Raw genomic sequence first — 22,912 nt, forward strand, 5'->3', positions numbered from 1 at the left:
ACACCCCTCAGGTGTTTGACAACTTTTCGTTAAAATCGGGTGTGCAGATGGAAAAAAAAATTCACACTAAAGTGCAGTTTTCCACCCAAATTTACCATTTTTACAAAGGGTAATGGGAGAAAATGCCCCCCCCCCCAAATTTGTAATCCCATCTCTTCTGAGTATGGAAATACCCCATGTTAGGACGTAAAATGCTTTGCGGGCGAACTACAATCCTCAGAAGAGAAGGAGTCACATTTGGCTTTTCGAAAGCAACTTTTGCTGAAATGGTTTTTTTGGGGGCATGTCGCATTTAGGAAGCCCCTGTGGTGCCAGAACAGCAAAAAAAATACCCATATGGCATACTATTTTGGAAGCTACACCCCTCAAGGAATGTAACAAGTGGTCCGCTAAGCCTTAACACTCCACAGGTGTTTGACGACTTTTTGTTAAAGTTGGATGTGTAAATGAAAAAAAAAATTTTTTTACTAAAATGCAGTTTTTCCCCTAAATTTGACATTTTTGTATGGAAATACCCCATGTTAGGACATAAAATGCTCTGCTGGTGAACTACAATGCTCAGAGGAGGAGGAGTGCCATTGATCTTTTGGAAAGAGAATTCATTTGGAATGGTAGTCAGGGGCCATGTGCGTTTACAAAGCCCCCCGTGGTGCCAGAACAGTGGACCCCCCCACATGTGACCCCATTTTGGAAACTACACCCCTCACAGAATTTAATAAGGGGTGCAGTGAGTATTTACATCCCACTGGCGTTTGACAGATCTTTGGAACAGTGGGCTGTGCAAATGAAAATTTAAATTTTTCATTTTTACGGACCACTGTTCCAAAAATCTGTCACACCTTTGGCGCGTAAATTCTCACTGTACCCCTTATTACATTACGTAAGGGGGTGTAGTTTCCAAAATGGGGTCACATGTGTCGGGGGTCCATTGTTCTGGCACTATGGGGGCTTTGTAAACACATGTGGCCTTCAATTCCGGACAAATTTTCTCTTCAAAATCCCAATGGCGCTCCTTCTCTTCTGAGCATTGTAGTTCGCCCGCAGAGCAATTTAAATTCACATATGGGGTATGTTCTTACTCAGAAGAGATGGGGTTACAAATTTGGCGGGGCTTTTTTTCCTATTTTCCCTTGTGAAAATGAAAAATTTAGGGTAACACCAGCATTTTAGTGAAAAAAATGTTTTTTTTCATTTTCCCATCCAACTTTAATGAAAATTCGTCAAACACCTGTGGGGTGTTAAGGCTCACTATACCCCTTGTCACGTTCTGTGAGGGGTGTAGTTTCCAAAATGGGGTCACATGTGGGTATTTTATTTTTTTTTTGCGTTTGTCAGAACCGCTGTAAAATCAGCCACCCCTGTGCAAATCACCAAATTAGGCCTCAAATGTACATGGTGCACTTTCATTCCTGAGCCTTGTTGTGCGTCCGCAGAGCATTTTACGCCCACATATAGGGTATTTCCGTACTCAGGAGAAATTGCATTACAAATTTTGGGGGTCATTTTTTCCTTTTACCGCTGTTAGTGTAAAATGTTTTCTTTTTTTACACTAACAGGCTGGTGTAGCCCCCAACCTTTCCTTTTCACAAGCGGTAAAAGGAAAAAAGACCCCCAAATTTTGTAGTGCAATTTCTCCCGAGTACGGAAATACCCCATATGTGGCCCTAAACTGTTTCCTTGAAATACGACAGGGCTCCGAAGTGAGAGAGCGCCATGCGCATTGGAGGACTAAATTAGGGATTGCATAGGGGTGGACATAGGGGTATTCTACACCAGTGATTCCCAAACAGGGTGCCTCCAGGTGTTGCTAAACTCCGAGCATGCCTGGACAGTCAGTGGCTGTCCAGAAATGCTGGGAGTTGTTGTTTTACAACAGCTGGATGCTCCGTTTTGGAAACACTGCCGTACAATACGTTTTAAATTTTTATTGGGGGGGACAGTGTAAGGGGGTGTATATGTAGTGTTTTACCCTTTATTATGTGTTAGTGTAGTGTAGTGTTTTTATCGTACTTTCGCACTGTCGGGTTACGGTGAGTTTCCCGCTAGGAGAAAAAAAAATTTGCCACAGCCCAAACTTGAAGCAGGAAATTTACTGTAAACCTGCCAGTGAGAATGTACCCTGTACATTAACATGGGGGGGGGAACCTCCAACTGTTTCAAAACTACAACTCCCAGCATGTACTGACAGACCGTGCATGCTGGGAGTTGTACTTTTGCAACAGCTGGAGGCACACTGGTTGGAAAACCTTCAGTTAGGTTCTGTTACCTAACTCAGTATTTTCCAACCAGTGTGCCTCCAGCTGTTGCAAAACTACAACTCCCAGCATGTACTAATAACCGAAGGGCATGCTGGGAGATGTAGTTATGCAACAGCTGGAGGTACCCAACTACAACTCCCAGCATGCCGAGACAGCTGTTTGCTGTCTCAGCATGCTGGGATTTGCAGTTTTGCAACATCTGGAGGGCTACAGTTTTTAGACCAGTGCACGGTGATCTCCAAACTGTGGACCTCCAGATGTTGCAAAACTACAACTCCCAGCATGCCCAGACAACAAACAGCTATGTGGGCATGCTAGGAGTTGTAGTTTTGCAAGATCTGGTGGGATATAGTTTAGAGACCACTGTATAGTGGTCTCAAACTGCAGCCCTCCAGCTGTTGCAAAACTACATATTCCAGCATGCCCAAACAGCTGTCTGGGCATGCTGGGAGTTGTAGTTTTGCAACATCTGGAGGGCTACAGTTTAGAGACCACAGTCTCAGACTGTAGCCCTCCAGATCAACTTACCGGCTTCCGTAGGATCCCGGGAGCCGTCCTCTTCAGACTCACGTCACGCCGCCCGCCGATCACCGTCGCCGCAGCCTCCGGATCGGTAAGTGGACATCGGCGCCCGGTCCCCTTCGATTCCCCATTCTGCCCTGCCTATTGTGGGTGGGCAGGACGGGGAAAACGAAAGTTAACCCCCTCCCCCGCCCCCGGTCTGCTATTGGTCGTCGCCTCTGACCATCAATAGCAGACCAATAGCAGGGATAGGAGTGAGGCATTTGCGCGGGGTGCCTGCGGGGCATTTGCGGCGGGGACCTTAAGTACCAGGACATCAAGGCTTATCCATACGCCCTAGGTCCTTAAGTGTTTAAGGGGTTAAAGGGGTACTCCGGTGAAACCCTTTTTTCTTTTAAATCAACTGGTGGCAGAACGTTAAACATATTTGTAGATTACTTTGATTAAAACATCTTAATCCTTCCAGTACTTATTAGCTGCTGAATGCTACAGAGGAAATTCCTTTCTTTTTGGAACACTGATGACATCACGAACACAGTGCTCTCTGCTGACATCTCTGTCTATTTTAGCAACCATGCATAGCAGATGTATGCTAAGGGCAGCATTGTGGCTCAGTGGTTAACACTGCTGCCTTGCAGTGCTGGGTACTGGGTACCCACTAAGGACAACAATAAATAAAGCGTTATCATTATTATTATATTAACGTCAGCAGAGAGAACTGTGGTCGTGATGTCATCAGAGAGCATTCCAAAAAGAAAAGAATTTCCTCTGCAGTATTCAGCAGCTAATAAGTACAGGAAGGATTAAGATTTTTTAATAGAAGTAATTTACAAATATGTTTAACTTTCTGCCACCAGTTGATTTAAAAGAAAAAAGGTTTCCACCGGAGTACCCATTTAAGGCCCAAATGGGCTGAGTCCTTAAGGGGTTAAGGACCAAAGCATTTTTTTGCAAATCTGACCTCACTTTATGCATTAATAACTCCGGGATGCCTTTACTTATCAGTCTGAATACCAGACAGTTTTTTCAGATAGTGGTAAATTTTCATCATTACTTGCATCATTTCTTGGTGAAAAATTCAAAAATGTAATGAAAATTTAGCAAAAATGTTGTCTTTTTCTAATTTTGAAGCTCTCTGCCTATAAGGAAAATGGACATGCCAAATATTTATTGATTCACATATACAATATGTCTACTTTATATTGGCATCATAAAGTTCATGTTTTTACTTTTTGAAGACATTAGAGGGCTTCAAAGTATGGAAATATCCCATATGTGGACGTAAAGTGCTCTGCGGGTGCATTACAATGAGAGAATTTGGCTGACATTGAAGTTGGGGGCCATGTGCGTTTACAAAGCCACCATGGTGCCAGAACAGTGGACCACCCCCCCCCCCCCACATGCGACCCCATTTTGGAAACTGCAATCCTCATGTAATATGGGGTGCAGTGAGCATTTAAACCCAGCTGGTGTTTGGCAGATTTTTGGAACAATGGGCTGTGCAAATGAAAAATAAAAATGTTTCATTTTTACGGACTACTGTTCCAAAAATCTGTCAGACACCTGTGGGGTATAAATGCTTACTGCACCCCCTTGTTACTTTCCTTGAGAGGTGTAGTTTCCAAAATGGGGTCACAGACCAGTATACTATACAGGATCTGTATACAATATAAGCAATTATATACAGGACCATATGGCAGTAGATACCAGCTGTACAGAGATCTGTATACAATATGTGATTATATACAGGACCATATGGTGCTAGATGTCAGCTGTACACAGGATGTGTACACCATATAAGTGATTACAGTTACAGCAAGGGACTCACAATTACATCTTTTCTGATCAGTGGCGTCCTCTTTCCTTTTCTTCTCCGTCCAGATCAGACCACCATGTCAATCTCTTACGATCTGCAGGACAAATATGTTAGACATTTTCCAGTGCCCCCCCTCCTCTACACAATCTTTCCATCTATAAGCCCACAATCTGTAATAATGCCCTCCTTGGTGTCCTGCACAGTAAAAGGGCAGTTAGGTAGGTAGCCAGGTAAATCGTTAAGTAGGTAGGTAGATCAGAAAGCCAGATATGTAGGTAGGTGACTAGCCAGGTAGGTAGGTTGCTAGCTAGGTAGTTAGGCAGCCAAATATGAAGGCCAGGTATGTACATTGTTAGGTAGCCAGGTATGTAGGTAGGAAGCAAGATATGTAGGTAGGTCGTTAGGCAGCCAGGTATGTAGGTAGTTAGATAGCCAGGTATGTAGGTAAGTAGTTAGGCATGCATGTACAAAGTTAGGTAGCCAGGGAGTTAGTAAAATAGGTAGCCAGCACCCCCTCCACCCAGTGACGGATCCACAGTCTGCTTTTTTGAGGGGCATCAAAATCCCCTATGTAATTAGTAGGTAGCCCTCCTATTAGTTTAGTAGTTTGCCCCCAGATTAGCTAAGTAGGAACATAGTAGATAGTCCCTCACATTAGGTGTAGGCAGCAGAGTTCCCTCACATTAGGTGTAGGCAGCAGAGTTCCCTCGACAGTAGGTGTAGGCAGCAGGGTCTCCCACAGTAGGTGTAGGCTGCAGGGTCCCCCCACAGTAGGTATAGGCTGCAGGATCCCCCCACAGTAGGTGCAGGCATCAGGATTCCACCCACAGTAGGTGTAGGCAGCAGAGTTTTCCCTCCCCGCAGTAGGTGTAGGTAGCAGAGTTAGAGTCTCCCCCCCCCCACCCCAGTAGGCATAGGCAGCAGAGTTAATTCCCCCCCCCCCAGTAGGTGTAAGCAGCAGGGTTAGAGTCCCCCCCCCCCAGTAGGGGTAGACAGCAGAGTTAGAGTCCCCCAGTAGGTGTAGACAGCAGATTTAGATTCCCCCCCCCCCCCCCACAGTAGATGTGGGCAGCAGAGTTAGAGTTCCCCCCCCAGTAGGTGTAGACAGCAGAGTTAGAGTTCTCCCCCAGTTGGTGTAGACAGCAGAGTTAGAGCCCCCCCCCCCACAGTAGGTGTAGACAGCAGAGTTAGAGTCCCCCCCCCCCATTAGGTGTGGGCAGCAGAGTTAGAGTCCCACCCCCAGTAGGTGTAGGTAGCAGAGTTAGAACCCCCCCCCCCCCCCGTAGGTGTAGGCAACAGATTTAAACCCCCCCCCCTGGTAGGTGTAGGCAGCAGAGTTAGAGCCCCCCCCCCCCCAATAGGTGTAGGCAGCAGAGTTAGAGTCCACCCCAGCAGGTGCAGGCATCAGAGTTAGAGTCCCTTCCCCCCAGTAGGTGTAGGCAGCAGAGTTTTTCCCCCAATAACCCCCCCCCCCCCCCCCCCCCCGCTTCCATGGTCGGAAAAAAAATGATGCTCACCTGATGTCCCACGCAGCCATCGTCTTCTCCGGAGTGCAGCAGGGGCGCGCGTCTTCTTTCCTCCACAGTGCAGGTACAGTCCACTGATGAGTGACGTAATTGGCTTCTGCACTGTGTGGGGGCGGAGGTTACGTCTCCTCTGTGTAGGCGCAGATGAGACTCACACAGAGGGGATGCCTTCTCCTGTATGTATGTGTACCGCACATACAGGGGAAGACAGCACTGTCCGCTGGGGATCCGGGACAAATGTCCTGGATCCTCAGGAGCGGCTGCGGGCCCTGTATTCAGCCGGACCCTCGGACAAAGTCCAATCGGACCCGCCGGTCAGTCCGCCCCTGGGCACTAAACTGTTGTCTTGAAATACGACAGGTCTCCGAAGTGAGAGATCGCCATGCGCATTTGAGGCCTAAATAAAGGATTTGCATAGAGGCAAAGAATTGCACTCCTCCACCAAAAATCCAAAAATACCCTACGGCAGTGTTTCCCATATAGGGTGCCTCCAGCTGTAGTAAAACTGCCAGCATGCCTGGACAGTCAGTGGCTGTCCGGCAATGCTAGGAGTTGGTGTTCCGCAACAGTTGGAGGCTCCATTTAGGAAACACTGCCGTACAAGACTTTTTAACCTCTTAAGGACCAATGACGTTCCACAACATCATGGCGTTTTCCGGTCTCTGCCGCTCGCCGGGCAGAGATCGGAAACGGGTGCCTGCTGAAATCCTTCAGCAGGCATCCAGGGCAAACGCCGAGGGGGGCCATGTAGGCCCCCCATGTCGGCGATCGCCGCAAATCGCAAATCTCTAGGACCCGACCGCCCGGTAATTTTGCATGATCCCGGTTGTCACAGACAGCCAGGACCATGCTGGAGCCTAGGAGCGAGGTGGCAAGCCTGCCACCTCCTCCGATCCCCTGCGATCCGTCGGTTAACTAACCGAGCAATCGCGGCGGGGGGGGGGGGGGGGGGCGGTTACTTCCTCCCATCCTGTTCGGCCCCTTGAAGTCCGGAGAGGACGGGAGGAAGACCGGAGGACGCGGCGGGGGACGGGGGAGTGCTGGGGACCGGCCCCGGTACTTACCTCGTCCCTGAAGACCCGGATCCCGGCGTGAAGGCGGCGGCGACAGGTGAGTTCCTCTTCAGCCACGGTCAGGCCCTTTACAGCAATGCACGTCGCCGTAAAGCAACATGCATTGCTGTAATGGGACCCTGTAAACTACAACTCCCAGCATGCCCAGACAGCCCTTGGCGTCTGGGCATGCTGGGAGTTGCAGTTTTGCAATATCTGGAGGTCCACAGTTTGGAGACCACTGTGCCCTTCCAGATGTTGCAAAACTACACATCCTCAGCATGCCCTTACTGTCCAGGCATGCTGGGAGTTGTAGTTCTGTAACATCTGGCCCTTCAGATGTTGCAGAACTACAACTCCCAGCATGCCTGGACAGTTTTGGCATACTGGGAGTTGTAGTTTTGCAACATCTGGAAGGGCACAAATTGGGAACCACTGTATTAATGGTCTGCAAACTGTAGTCCTCCAGATATTGCAAAACTACAACTCCCAGCATGCTGGGAGTTGTAGTTCGGCAACATCTGGCTGTAAAGATGTTGCCGAACTACTACTCCCAGCATGCCTGAGAATGTTTGGGAGTTGTGGTTTTGCAACATCTGGAGGCACACTGGTTGGGAAACATTCTCTGTTTCCTAACTCAGTGTTTCCCAACCCGTGTGCCTCCAACTGTTGCAAAACTATAACTACCAGCATGCACTGATGGACTGTGCATGCTGGGAGTTGTGGTTTTGCAACAGCTGGCGGTCTCCCCCCCCCCCCCACACCACACTACACTACACTAACACAAAATAAAATAAAAAGTAAAAAAACACTACATATACACATACCCCTACACAGCCCCCCTCCCCTCCCCAATAAAAATGAAAGTGTCTGGTACGCCACTGTTTCCAAAATGGAGCCTCCAGCTGTTGAAAAACAACAACTCCCAGTATTGCTGGACAGCCGTTGACTGTCCAGGCATGCTGGCAGTTTTGCAACAGCAGGAGGCACCCTGTTTGGGAATCACTGGCGTAGAATACCCCTATGTCCACCCCTATGCAAATCCCTAATTCAGGCCTCAAATGCGCATGGCGCTCTCACTTTGGAGCCCTGTCGTATTTCAAGGCAACAGTTTAGGGCCACATATGGGGTATCGCCGTACTCGGGAGAAATTTCCTAACAAATTTTGGTGGGCTTTTTCTCCTTTCACCCCTTATGAAAAGGTGAAGTTGGGGGTCTACACCAGCATGTTAGTGTAAAAAAATTTTTTTTTACACTAACATGCTGGTGTTGCCCCATACTTTTCATTTTGACAAGAGATAAAAGGGAAAAACGCCCCCCAAAATTTGTAATGCAATTTCTCCCGAGTACGGAGATACCCCATATGTAGGCGCAAAGTGCTCTGGGGGCGCACAACAAGGCCCAGAAGGGAGAGTGCACCATGTACATTTGAGGTGATTTGCACAGGGGTGGCTGATTGTTACAGCGGTTTTGACAAACGCAAAAAAAAAAAAAAACACATGTGACCCCATTTCGGAAACTACACCCCTCACGGAATGTAATGAGGGGTGCAGTGAGAATTTACACCCCACTGGTGTCTGACAGATCTTTGGAACAGTGGGCTGTGCAAATAAAAAATTTTGTACATCCCACTGTTCCAAAGATCTGACAGACACCAGTGGGGGGTAAATGCTCACTGTACGCCTTGTTACGCTCCTCAAGGGGTCTAGTTTCCAAAATGGTATGCCATGTGGGGGTTATTTTGCTGTCCTGGCGCCATAGGGGCTTCCTAAATGCGACATGCCCCCGAGCAAAATTTGTTCTCAAAAAGCCAAATATCACTCCTTCTCTTCTGAGCATTGTAGTTTGCCCGTAGTGCACTTCGGGTCAACTTATGGGGTACCTCCATACTCAGAAGAGATGGGGTTACAAATTTTGGGGGGTATTTTCTGCTATTAACCCTTGCATAAATGTGAAATTTGGGGGGAAACACACATTTTAGTGACATTTTTTTAACATTTTTTACATATGCAAAAGTTGTGAAACACCTGTGGGGTATTAAGGCTCACTTTATTCTTTGTTACGTTCCTCAAGGGGTCTAGTTTCCAAAATGGTGTGCCATGTGGGTATTTTTTCCTGTTCTGGCACCATAGGGGCTTCCTAAATGCAACATGCCCCCAAAAAACCATTTCAGAAAAACTTACTCTCCAAAATCCCCTCGTCTCTCCTTCGATTCTGAGCCCTCTACTGCGCCCGCCGAACAATTTACATAGACATATGAGGTATGTGCTTACTCGAGAGAAATTGGGCTACAAATATAAGTATACATTTTCTCCTTTTACTCCTTGTAAAAATTAAAAAATTGGGTCTACAAGAACATGCAAGTGTAAAAAATGAAGATTGTGAATTTTCTCCTTCACTTTGCTGCTATTCCTGTGAAACACCTAAAGGGTTAAAACGCTGACTGAATGTCATTTTGAATACTTTGGGGGGTGCAGTTTTTATAATGGGGTCATTTATGGGGTATTTCTAAGATGAAGACCCTTCAAATCCACTTCAAACCTGAACTGGTTCCGGAAAAATTGTGATTTTGGAAATTTTGTGAAAAATTGGAAAATTGCTGCTGAACTTTGAAGCCCTCTGGTGTCTTCCAAAAGTAAAAACTCGTAAATTTTATGATGCGAACATAAAGTGGACATATTGTATATGTGAATAAAAAAAAAATATTTGGAATATCCATTTTCCTTACAAGCAGAGAGCTTCAAAGTTAGAAAAATGCAAAATTTTCAATTTTTTCATCAAATTTTGGAATTTTTCACTAAGAAATGATGCAAGTATCGACAAAATTTTACCAATAACATAAAGTAGAATATGTCATGAAAAAACTATCTCGGAATCAGAATGATAGGTAAAAGCGTCTTAGAGTTATTAATGCTTAAAGTGACAGTGGTCAGATGTTCAAAAAACGCTCTGGTCCTAAGGTGTAAAATGGCCTGGTCCTTAAGGGGTTAAAGGGGTTATCAAGGAAAAAACTTTTTTTATATATATATCAACTGGCTCCAGAAAGTTAAACAGATTTGTAAATTACTTCTATTAAAAAATCTTAATCCTTTCAGTACTTATGAGCTTCTGAAGTTTAGGTTGTTCTTTTCTGTCTAAGTAATCTCTGATGACACGTGTCTCGGGAACCGCCCAGTTTAGAAGAGGTTTGCTATGGGGATTTGCTTCTAAACTGGGCATTTCCCGAGACACGTGTCATCAGAGATTACTTAGACAGAAAAGAACAACCTTAACTTCAGAAGCTCATAAGTACTGAAAGCATTAAGATTTTTTAATAGAAGTAATTTACAAATCTGTTTAACTTTCTGGAACCAGTTGATATATAAAAAAAAAGTTTTTTCCTGGAATACCCCTTTAATTTTTATGGTTGGGGGGGGGGGTCAGTGTAAGGGTGTGTGTATCTATATTGTTTTACTTTTTATTTTGTGTGGTTTAGTGTTTCTAGGGTACCTTCACACAGTCGGGTTTACAGAGAGTTTTGGGGGGGGGGGGGGGTGAATACAAACCTCCAGCCATTGGGGGGGGGGAGACAGTGTAAGGGTGTGTCTTTGTATAGGGTTTCACTTTTTATTTTGTGTAGTTTAGTGTTCTTAGGGTACATTCCCACAGACGGGTTTACAGTGAGTTTGGGGGGGGGGGGTGAATGCAAACCTCCAGCCATTTCAAAACTACAACATCCAGCATGCACTTACACACTGGGAGCATGCACGTAGATGCTGGGAGTTGTAGTTTTATCCACAGCTGGAGGCACACTGGTGGGGAAACCCTGAGTTAGGTAAAAGACTAACCCGCCGGTGTGCATCCAGTTGTTGCAAAACTACGGTCTTTCAGTGCATGCTGGGAGTTGTAGTTTTGCAACACACGGAGGGGAACAGTTTAGAGACCACTGTGTAGTGGTCTCCAAACTGTGGCCCACCAGATGTTGCAAAACTACATCTTCCAGCATGCCCAGAAAGTCCAGGCACGCTCCAGATGTTGCAGAGCAGGGCATACTGATCACTCACCAGCACTGCCCGCACCTCTCGAGACAAGCAGCAGCGGCAGCAGTGCTCATGTTCCCCCGCTCTGCTTGGACTTGCACATAAGAGTAGTAATAATTTGGTACTACTTTTATCCGTATGATAAACAGCTGTAAAAAATCTGCATTTTTTTTTGCAGTTTTATGCAGTGATTGTATGAAATTCTGCTTTGTTCCATTCACCTCAATGGAAGTGAGCTGCAATACCACACATAACCTGAGGACAGAGGTATTGCTGTTTCTGGAACAAATTAGCTTTGTGCTTCTATCCCAGGATAACCTCTTTAACCCTTCCACCTCTATGTGTAGCCTAGAAGCCAAGCCTTTTAATAGTCATACACTTTAGGTATGCAATATCATTCTACTGATAAATATCCTTTGTTGTTTCTGTATGTAAGGCATTTAGTGATAGTAACACACACACACTCACACACATTAAGTTCTAGGCACAGCTGCAACCAAATCTACAGTGTTGGGCCTAATGTAGATAAGCAGTGAAGGGGTATACATGATAAGCCCTGGTCTATCTGACTGAAGTCAAGCAGTCAATTGCTTATGGAAAAGAGAAATTTAGAAAGCTGCAATCCACACTCGCCCCACCTGTACACGGACTAGCAGGACGCATTACCATTCTTGTCCAGGATGATTGAAAGAATGATTGTTCAGCACCAGGATGAGCAATTAAAAAGGTGATTCTTTACTGAAGAATATGCATAGGACTGAAGGTATAGCCAACGCGTTTCAGGTCTGGTGACACAGTAATATAAATACTGGTTTAAATAGTGACTAAGGCAATTCTAAAACCAGATAGCAAAACACCAAATACAGTGGGGCAAAAAAGTATTTAGTCAGCCACCAATTGTGCAAGTTCTCCCACTTAAAAAGATGAGAGAGGCCTGTAATTTTCATCATAGGTATACCTCAACTATGAGAGATAGAATGAGAAAAAAAATCCATAAAATCACATTGTCTGATTTTTAAAGAATTTATTTTCAAATTGTGGTAGAAAATAAGTATTTGCTCAATAACAAAAGTTCATTTCAATACTTTGTTATATACGCTTTGTTGGCAATGACAGAGGTAAAACGTTTTCTGTAAGTCTTCACAAGGTTTTCACAAACTGTTTCTGGTATTTTGGCCCATTCCTCCATGCATATCTCTTCTAGAGCAGTGATGTTTTGAGGCTGTCACAGGCCAACATGGACTTTCAACTCCTTTCAAAGGTTTTCTATGGGGTTGAGAACTGGAGACTGGTTAGGCCACCCCAGGACCTTGAAATGCTTCTTACGAAGCCACTCCTTTGTTGTCCAGGTGGTGAGTTTAGGATCATTGTCATGCTGAAAGACCCAGCCACGTTTAATCTTCAATGCCCTTGCTGATGGAAGGAGGTTTACACTCAAAATCTCACGATACATGGCCCCATTCATTCTTTCCTTTACACGTATCAGTCATCCTGGTCCCTTAGCAGAAAAACAGCCCCAAAGCATGATGTTTCCACCCTCATGCTTCACAGTAGGTATGGTGTTCTTTGGATGCAACTCAGCATTCTTTCTTCTTCAAACACGACGAGTTGAGTTTTTACCAAAAAGTTCTACTTTGGTTTCATCTGACCATATGACATTCTCCCAATACTCTTCTGGATCATCCAAATGTTCTCTAGCAAACTTCACACAGGCCTGGACATGTACTGGCTTAAGCAGGGGGACACGTCTGACACGGCATGATATGAGTCCATGCCGCCATAGTGTGTTACTGATGGTAGCCCTTGTTACTTTGGTCCCAGCTCTCTGCAGGTCATTCACTAGGTCACACGTGTGGTTCTGGGATATTTGCTCACCGTTCTTGTGATCATTTTGACACCACGTGGTGAGATCTTGTGTGGAGCCCCAGATCGATGGAGATTATCAGTGGTCTTGTATGTCTTCCATTTTCTAATAATTGTTCTAACAGTTGATTTCTTAATGCAGATTCAGTCTTCCCAGCCTGGTTCAGGTCTACAATTTTGTTTCTGGTGTCCTTCGACAGCTCTTTGGTCTTGGCCATAGTGTAGTTTGGATTGTGACTGTTTGAGGTTGTGGACAGGTGTCTTTTATACTGATAACAAGTTCAGACAGGTGCCATTAATACAGGTAATAAGTGGAGGACAGAGGAGACTCTTAAAGAAGAAGTTACAGGGCTGTGAGAGACAGAAATCTCCACCATAATTTGCAAATAAATTCTTTAAAAATCAGAAAATGTGATTTTTTCCCCCCTTATTATGTCTCTCATAGTTGAGGTATACCTATGATGAACATTACAGGCCTCTCATCTTTTTAAGTGGGAGAACTTGCACAGTTGGTGGCTGACTAAATACTTGTTTGCCCCACTGCGTGCGTGCGTGCGTGCGTGCGTGCGTGCGTATATATATATATATATATATATATATATATATAAGCTAAAACCTCAGGGCGAGGCCACCACTCCTGGTGTAACGGAGCTTCAGAAGGCCATTAAGCACTCTGCGGGAATTCTGGGTAGGGGAATATGCAAAGCAGCTCATTACATCACCTTTTCAGGTAATGTTCCCTGGTATCAGCTTAGCTCCTGTTAAGGAATATAAAAAGCTGATAGGGATTTTATGCCAAGCCAGACTACTCCCCAAAAGGAAAGTTTCTACCCATCTGCAGACAGCTGTTTCGTGGTTACATATATATATATATATATATATATATATATATATATTTGTCATGTAATGTATCAACCAAACTAGCGAAAATAAAAGCATGTATAATGTACCTCTCATATAGCTTGTATACCCAAAGTAAAAAATTTAAAAAAATATGTGCATTTATGTATAGTAGTCTTGTTTCTATCAGGAACATCCGGTATGATCCGTGATTTAATAATTTTTTACTCAGGTCCCCACCACAATCTGACAATCTGACTTTTCCTATACCCATGATGCCCAGTGAGGACAAATCCCCACTATGCACCTTCCGAAAGTGCAGAGATGTTAAGATGTTTATTTTTGGCATTAGCTGACCTCCAGTGCTGATGATGTGCCCCCTGCATACTGGCATCTTCAGAAGTAGACAACTGATTTTTATGTAAAAGTCAATGTCATTTTTGACAGTATAGTGTTTACCTGTACAGTAGGACTGACATTGGTTGGGAACTGTCAGATCTTCAGGTGACACATTTATCATTGCCGCATTTCCAGTTTCCTGGATAATGGAGCCATGTACCTGTCCAGAAATATAGGTAAAGGTTCAGCTCACCATTAGCAGCATGCAGACCCAGATCACAATGAACTCAGCACACCCTCCAGCGGAAGCCACGGAATGAGCAAGGGCCGTGTTCCCAGGTACATCAGATGAGCTCAAGAGTAAGGAAAATCCGGCTCCCAAAACTGGATAAAAGTACGTCGCTTCAATGTATCATATTAAAATCCAACATAGAAAGAAAAATAGTGACTAAAAGCACAAATGAAACGCACCAACGCGTTTCGACTTGTTAAGTCTTAATCATGGTCTTGATGGAGCCATGTACCTACCTGTGATTTACATTTTACTCTGACTAAACTCGGGGATAGACCCCAAAGACAGACCTCTTTTAGATACCATAATTTAAGCCTTGTGATACAATAACCCTTAGTGTGGGGTCTTGTTCCAAGACCAGTAAGTACACTGCTCCAAAAAAGAAAGGCAACGCTTAAACAACACAATGTAACTCCAAGTCAATCACACTTCTGTGAAATCACACTGTCCACTCAGGAAGCAACACTGATTGACAATCAATTTCACATGCTGTTGTGCGAATGGAACAGGCAACAGGTGCAGGGGTGTGGAAATAAAAAAAAACTACTTGTCCAAGGGACTAAAGCAGAACAAAATCCACTTGTCCTGGTAGATAAAATAATGTCAACCAAAATAGTACGATCCACCCCACTAGACCACTAGGGATGGTTATAAGATCCCTTTAGACACTGTTGTCAACTTTAACAGCGGTTATCTTATGGTTTAATAGGCGGCCATGGCTATTGCAGCATGCCAGGCTATTAGCAGCGGGAGGGAGGGCTGTAGCTAGCTCCTTTTACGCCCGAGGCAAGCCCCCCCCCCCCATCTTACCCCTATTACTCCAATTTTTCCATATACAGGGATGAGGGTAATCTTGTGTGACATGATCTGTAGTTTTTATCGGAACTTTTATTAGGAAAGGGGCTTATTCACATATATACGCACTTCTTAAAATATTTTAATCACTATTTTTCGGTCTTCATAGGGACTTATATATGGAGTCTTTTGCTTGGAAAACACTGAACGCCGCTGTGTTACTGGGGGGGTGGGGGTTCGGGACGGCCTTCTGCTTCTCCAGTTTATGTGCTACATTTTATTTACTCTAATTATGTGTCAGAAAATGCTGGAAGTTGCATTTAGTTACTAGATAACTACAACTCCCAGCATGCCCTGATGCAGCCTATGGCTCTGCAGCTGACCCGAACCAAAACTACAACTCCCAGCATGTTACACTTCATAGTTCTACAGTTTAGGTTACGGTGCAACATGCTGGAAGTTGTAGTTTTGGTTCAGGTGTGTTTTCGTGCATCCGTGAGGCTCTTGGTCGTCGGACGAGTATGAAGGGGGCGGGATTCTGGGGGTGCAATTTAGTGCGGGTGGCCAGAAACCACTAAAAATAAATAAAATTAGATAGCACAACTGGCGGCAACACTTGTCAGTCGGCCCTTGAACAAAACATACATGCATACACATATCATACATACACATATACATACACCGGCCACTGCCCCCTATATTATACATTACATACATACATCATACATAGACACATCATACATACACCCGCCGCTGCCCCCATCATACATTACATACACACATCATATATACACATACACTCACACCATAAATATACACCATACATATACACACATCACACATACACAGACACCATACACACATCATATATACACAGACATCATACACCATACATATGCACACATTATACCTGTACATACACCCGCCGCTGATACACCCCACATAATACACACATCACACATACACTTCATAGATACACATGACACATACCCCCCCAATCATACATTACATACATATACAACCACCCTTCCCGCCACCTGCATGCTCGGCCTCCTCACCTGAGCCGGTGTGAGGTGAAATCCCCAGCCCGTGCAGTGCAGTCTCCTCACACACGTCTTCTCCCCGCTCTGCATTTTCCCCCGTGAATACTTGAAACCTCCCCGTGATAAATGAGGTCCTGTGCAGACAGAGCAGGGGGAAGGGAGAGGCTGTGTGTGTGGGGGAGGGAGGAGCTGTGTATGTCCTCATTCTCTCCCGGTCTTCTTGTATTATGCAGAGCTGCGCTCTCCATCCTCCGGGAGGGGGGAGGAGGGGGCGTGGCTTAATCATCTCCAGCAGACGTGCGACCTCAGGCTCTGCCCTCACTCCTGAGATCCCCTCACACCGGCTGGGGGGCTCTGAGCAGGGTCCCCCGGCTACTGAAATCAGCTGAGCGCCGGTGTGAGGTGTAGACTTGCATCGGCTCCAGCACCTCACACCGGCATTAAAGAAAAATAAGGGGGAAGTCTGTCTGTCCCTGCTAGCCCGATACAGGGCTAAATCTATGAAAAATTCACCTGCCCGGCGCCCAAAACTACTTGTCCCGGGCGTCGGGCGATAGGATGTCCACATCCTTGAGGTGGACATTATAGGCAATTAGCAAGACACCCCCAATAAAGGAGGGTTTTTGCAGGTGGTGACCACAGACCACTTCTCAGTTCCTATGCTTCCTGGCTGATGTTTTGGTCATTGCTGGCAGTGCTTTCACTCTAGTGGTAGCAGGAGACGGAATCTATAACCGACACAAGTGGCTCAGGTAGTGCAACTCATCCAGGATGGCACATCAATGCAAGCTGTGGCAGGTTTGCTGTGCTTTTCAGCGTAGTGTCCAGAGCACAGAGGAGCTACCAGGAGACAGGCCAGTACATCAAGAGACATGGAGGAGGCCATAGGAGGGCAACAACCCAGCAGCAGGACCGCTACCTCCGCCTTCATGCAAGGAGGAGCACTGCCAGAGCCCTGCAAAATGGCCTCCAGCAGGCCACAAATGTGCATGTGTCCACTCAAACGGTCAGAAACAGACTCCATGAGGGTGGTACGAGGGCCCAACATCCACAGGGGGATTGTGCTTACAGCCCAACACCATGCAGGACGTTTGGCATTTGCCAGAGAACACCAAGTTTGGCAAATTCGCCACTGGTGCCCTGTGCTCTTTACAGATGAAAGCCGGTTCACACTAAGCACATGTGACAGACGTGACAGAGTCTGGAGACGCCGTGGAGAACATTCTACTGCCTGCAACATCCTCCAGCATGACTGGTTTGGCGGTGGGTCAGTAATGGTGTGGGGTGGCATTTATTTGGGGGGCCGCACAGCCCTCCATGTGCTTGCCAGAGGTAGCCTGACTGCCATTAGATACCAAGATGAGATCCCCAGACCCCTTGTGAGACCATATGCTGGTGCGGTTGGCCCTGGGTTCCTCCTAATGCAAGACAATGCTAGTCCTCATGTGGCTGGAGTGTGCCAGCAGTTCCTGAAAGAGGAAGGCATTGATGCTATGGACTGGCGCGCCCGTTCCCCAGACCTGAATCTGAGTACATCTGGGACATCATGTCTCGCTCCATCCACCAACGCCACATTGCACCACAGACTGTCCAGGAGTTGTTGGATGCCTTAGTCCAGGTCTGGGAGGACATCCCTCAGAAGACCATCCTCCACCTCATCAGGAGCATGCCCAGGCGTTGTAGGGAGGTCATAAGGGCATGTGGAGGCCACACACACTACTGAGCCTCATTTTGACTTGTTTTAAGGACATCAAAGTTGGATTAACCTGTAGTATGGTTTTCCACTTTGATTTTGAATGTGACTCTGATAAGGATGACCATAATGATTTTGATTACTGATCAATATATATATTAAAAATAGGTCTATATGCTAATATGCTGCAGAAAAACATTATTTTCCTTATGAGATATATCAGCTTGCTATTTGCTTGTAACTAAGATGAGGACCTTGGGATGAGGCCAGAAGACGCAAGCTAAAGAAGAGGTTGGAAGTTAAAAACAAAACATCTGAAGAAAGATAGACTGTGCAGAAGGACGAATACATCCGGAATTTTCTGGTAGAATAGGGAAAGGGCAACATAAGTGACCTATGGCTAAGAAAGAAATGAATGCTTAATATGCTAATATATACAGACGCAATACTCAAATAACCAATCAAAATATAACATGATGATTTTAACGTGATACCTAACCTCCCTTTTTGTCAAATGTAAAAACCAATGTACTTCCGTATAATAAACAGAACTCCTTGGGACAGCTCTTTAGCCGGTATGCTGAGAAGGAGATATTACCAACAATTTGTCTGGTGTTTATTTCTTGTGTCAACACTCAGCAGTATACAGCGGCAGTAACTCACATTTTAAAGGGGTACTCCGGGGGTTAATTTTTTTGACTATATGGCATTTTCTTTGTAAGTTTTGTTTTTTTTGCAATATACATGTGTTATATGTTTTGGCAGCATGTGTGTCTTTTTCTTACCTGTTTGTTGGGCAGGAAGTTCTGTAGTTCAGAGGGCTTTCTTTTACTTTTTTTTTTGTCCACAGTTCTGAGTCTGTTGTGGACAAGATGTCACAGCTTTTTTTTTTCTCTGTCTGCCAGAGAGAAATAAGCCACCCTCCCCTCCCCCCAGCTCTGTATTCTAAGGACGCAGGTCTGCACAGGAGAAGGAACACAGAGAAGATAAGTGTTATCTGAAGGGGAGGATGAGAAGGTGCACGGGCTGGAAATGTATGGACTGCAGGGGAATAAATCTCATACTGGGAATGATCTCTATGTGTGAAGGGGGAGGGGGGGACTCCTGAATGACACATGCTGGGAGTTGTGGTCCCTGTTGTGTGTGTGTATGCTAGTGTTTATAAACCAGTGTGCCTCCAGCTGTTGCAAAACTACAACTCCCAGCATGCCCTGACAGACTTTGGGCATGCTGGGAGTTGTAGATTTGCAACAGCTGGAGGCACACTGGTTGGGAAACACTGTTCTAGCCTATTCAGCATACACATCATGTTACACCAGTGTTTCCCAACCAGTGTGCCTCCAGCTGTTGCAAAACTACAACTCCTAGCATGCCCAAAGGCTGTCAGGGCATGCTGGGAGTTGTAGTTTTGCAACACCTGGAGGCACCCTGGTTGGGAAACACTGGTGTATGCCCTATAGAGGTGTGGTGAACTACAATCCCCAGGAGACTACAGAGGCAGCATGCTGGTGTTATACCACAGACTGAAGACTCCTGAATGACACATGCTGGGAGTTGTAGTCCCTTTTGTGTGTGTATGCCAGTGTATCCCAACCAGGGCTGATTATATTAGTGTGCTGTGTAAATGGGGACCGACCTGGGAAAAATAGTAGGGTGGGTAAAGGGTGGAACAAACAAACCAAAAAAAAAAAAAGGCAGCCGCCCCAAACCAGCAAGGCATGTGGCATGCTGGGATTTGTAGTTTTCAGCACAGCAAGAAACAGGAAATAGAAGCATAGATAGGAAAACAAAGTGGGGGATAAAAAGACAACAAAGAACGGAAATAAAGTAGCTTAAACAACAAGAATAGAAATGAAACAAAACAAATAGGGTAAATCAAAAACAGAAAAACACGTTGACCACCGGAGTACCCCTTTAAGGCTTAACCAGCAGCCAACCTTAACAACTCCATATCCAGACCTCCATGGGTTGATACATTTGATCTCCATTGATAATTTTTGTGTGATTTTGTTGTCAGTCCATTCAACTATGTAAAGACGAAAGTATTTCATACGATTAGTTCATTCATTCAGATCTAGGATGTGTTACCTTAGTGTTCCCTATATTTTTTTGAGCAGTGTATTTCCTCATAATGTAACCAATAGCATTCAATTGCTTAATAAAGGATGGTAAGATATAAGGACTTGTTCTACAGTACAAATCATCCTGTTTTTTTATTTCTCCTGTGTCTTTGACCATGTGATAACAGCATAGGTCGACCTAGGGTGTTGGCTTTAGTTTTGGCACCATTCAAGATGTCATTAGAATAACCTCTTTCTGTGAGTCTGTGAAATAATGCTGACGTTCTGCACCCATTGGCATACAGTCACTCCAGGCACTACTGCCAGCTTCTGGTCTGTGTCTGAGGAACTCTCCCAGCGCCATGCTTCCTCCTTTGCTGCTGTACAAAGTCTGGCTTGAAGGGGGCATATGCAAGTTTTTGCAGCAACTTTAAGGGCCAGAGTGTTCTCTTAAAGTGCCATAGTGTCTATAATAAAGGTGTGCTGTATTCCTTATACTTGTGTATGATGTGTACCTGCTTCTCCTAAATCTGCTTCAACCTGACCTCTGTACTGTTCTGACTTTCTTGTGCCTGACCCAGATTGTTGACTAAGAACCTGTGCTGCCTGCCATAACTCTACCGTCTATCCACGTCTGGATCCTGCCTTACGTTGCCTGATCTCTTGGTCCCTTGCATCAATGTCTCCTGGTTCAATGGCCCAACCACTACTCACACCAGCACCACTCTTGGGAAGTCCAGCTTTCACACAGAGGCCAAAATTTTAATTGAATGACAACTCTCCCATGAATACTATTTTTTATCCCTTCTCTCCCTTAATGTGAACTTGTTATCTTATAAATGTCCCTATCATTTAGATAAAACTTCAGACATGTTTGATCACTTATGGTCTGAATTTTCAAAAATTGCTGGGGAGAACAATGATCTCCATCCAGCTGCACTAGACAGGCTCCATCTAATAAAGCTGGAAGGAGATCACAGCCACACAGGGAATGACACCCGCTACTGTTTTACAAAAAAAAAAGCTCCACGCGTGTTCTCAGCCTAAATAAAATGATTAAAAAACAACAATTTTTGTGTTACTTGGGCTATATTTGTCTAAGATTAAAAAAAAGGTTGATGATCTGGATCAGTGCGACAGAAATGCAAAAGGAGAATAAATTGGATTTAAAAGGATTACTCCGGTGGGAATTTTTTTTTTTTTTTTTAAATCAAATGGTGGCAGAAAGTTAAACAGATTTGTAAATGATTTCTATTTAAAAATCTTAATCCTTCCAGTACTTATCAGTGGAAGTTGTGTAGTTCTTTCTAGTCTGACAACAGTGCTCTCTGCTGACGTCCGTGTCAGGAACTGTCCAGAGCAGGAGAGCTTTGCTATGGGGATTTACATATCTGTTTAACTTTCTGGCACCAGTTGAGTCAAAAACATTTGATTTCCACTGGGGTACCCCGTTAATGCTGTATGAGCAACTATTAAAACCTTTACAGTGTATGTTTGTTTTTCTTTTATTATAGGGGGGAGGTTTCTACTTCATAGAACATGTGGCCGACATTGATGAATCCAGCTGGACTACTTTTTTTCAGAAAGTCCTGAATCCCTCCTGGAAGCTGATATTTGATGGATGTAGCATTAGAAAAACCACATGGAAAGACCTGGAGAATGCTGAATTCTCAGAGATGAACCTGCGCCACATAACTGCGCCAATATCACTTAAGCTTGCTAAGCCTCATATTATTGGATATGCTGTTAAATAAATACATATATTGTGTATAAGTGGAGCTTTTATTCATTTACAAGATTTTCTTTATTACAAATAAACCTTATTACTTGTATTACTTGGAATATTTATCTTTTGTTTGTTTGAGCATTATACGTGTATTTCATTTATGTGTGTGTGTGTGTGTATGTATGTATGTATATATATATATATATATATATACAGTAGGGCTGCACAATATGGGGAAAATGTGCGATTGCGATTTTGGGCCTAAATATTGCGATTTTGATATGCAATGCCATATAATTGAAATCCCCCCCCCATTTCATGTCCAATCGCCTCCATTTCACATCTACCTACCCATTTTATGCCCACTGCCTATTTCACATCTCCCCCTTGTCACATCCCCCCCCCCAATCACATTCTCCCCCATCACATTCTCCTCCTCGTCACATTCTCCTGCCCGTCACATTCTCCTCCCCGTCACATTCTCTTCCCCCATCACATTCTTCTCCCCATTACATTCTCCTCCCCGTCACATTCTCCTCCCCGTCACATTCTCTTCCCCCATCACATTCTTCTCCCCATTACATTCTCCTACCCGTCACATTCTCCTCCCCGTCACATTCTCTTCTCCCCATCACATTCTTCTCCCCATTACATTCTCCTCCCCGTCACATTCTCTTCCCCCATCACATTCTTCTCCCCGTTACATTCTCCTTCCCGTCACATTCTCCTCCCCATCACATTCTCCTTCCCGTCACATTCTCCTCCCCGTCACATTCCCCCTTGTCACATCCCCTCCTTGTCACATCCCCCCCCTTGTCACATCCCCCCCTTGTCACATCCCTTCCTTGTCACATCCCCCCCTTGTCACATCCCCCCCCTTGTCACATCCCCCCTTGTCACATCCCTTCCTTGTCACATTCCCCCCCTTGTCACATCCCCCTGTCACATTCACTCCCCCTGTCACATTCCCCCCCCCTTGTCACATTCTCCTCCCCTGTCACATTCTCCTCCCCCTTGTCACATTCTCCTCCCCCTTGTCACATTCTCCTCCCCTGTCACATTCTCCTT

At 45.1% G+C, this 22,912-nt stretch overlaps 1 protein-coding gene across 1 annotated transcript in view; it reads left to right on the top strand.

Annotated features, from left to right (window-relative positions):
- Window positions 1–21,954, top strand: part of LOC130358841 (N6-adenosine-methyltransferase TMT1A-like) — a 33,641-nt gene extending 11,687 nt beyond the window's left edge. The window contains exon 2 of the mRNA XM_056562708.1: window positions 21,633–21,954. Within this exon, the coding sequence (XP_056418683.1) occupies window positions 21,633–21,872 (240 nt within the window). The 3' untranslated portion in view covers window positions 21,873–21,954. The remainder of the gene's footprint in view (window positions 1–21,632) is intronic.
- The last annotated feature ends 958 nt before the right edge of the window (window positions 21,955–22,912 follow it).

This window comes from Hyla sarda, chromosome 2 (genome assembly GCF_029499605.1).
Source record: "Hyla sarda isolate aHylSar1 chromosome 2, aHylSar1.hap1, whole genome shotgun sequence".
Taxonomy (NCBI): Eukaryota; Metazoa; Chordata; class Amphibia; order Anura; family Hylidae; genus Hyla; species Hyla sarda.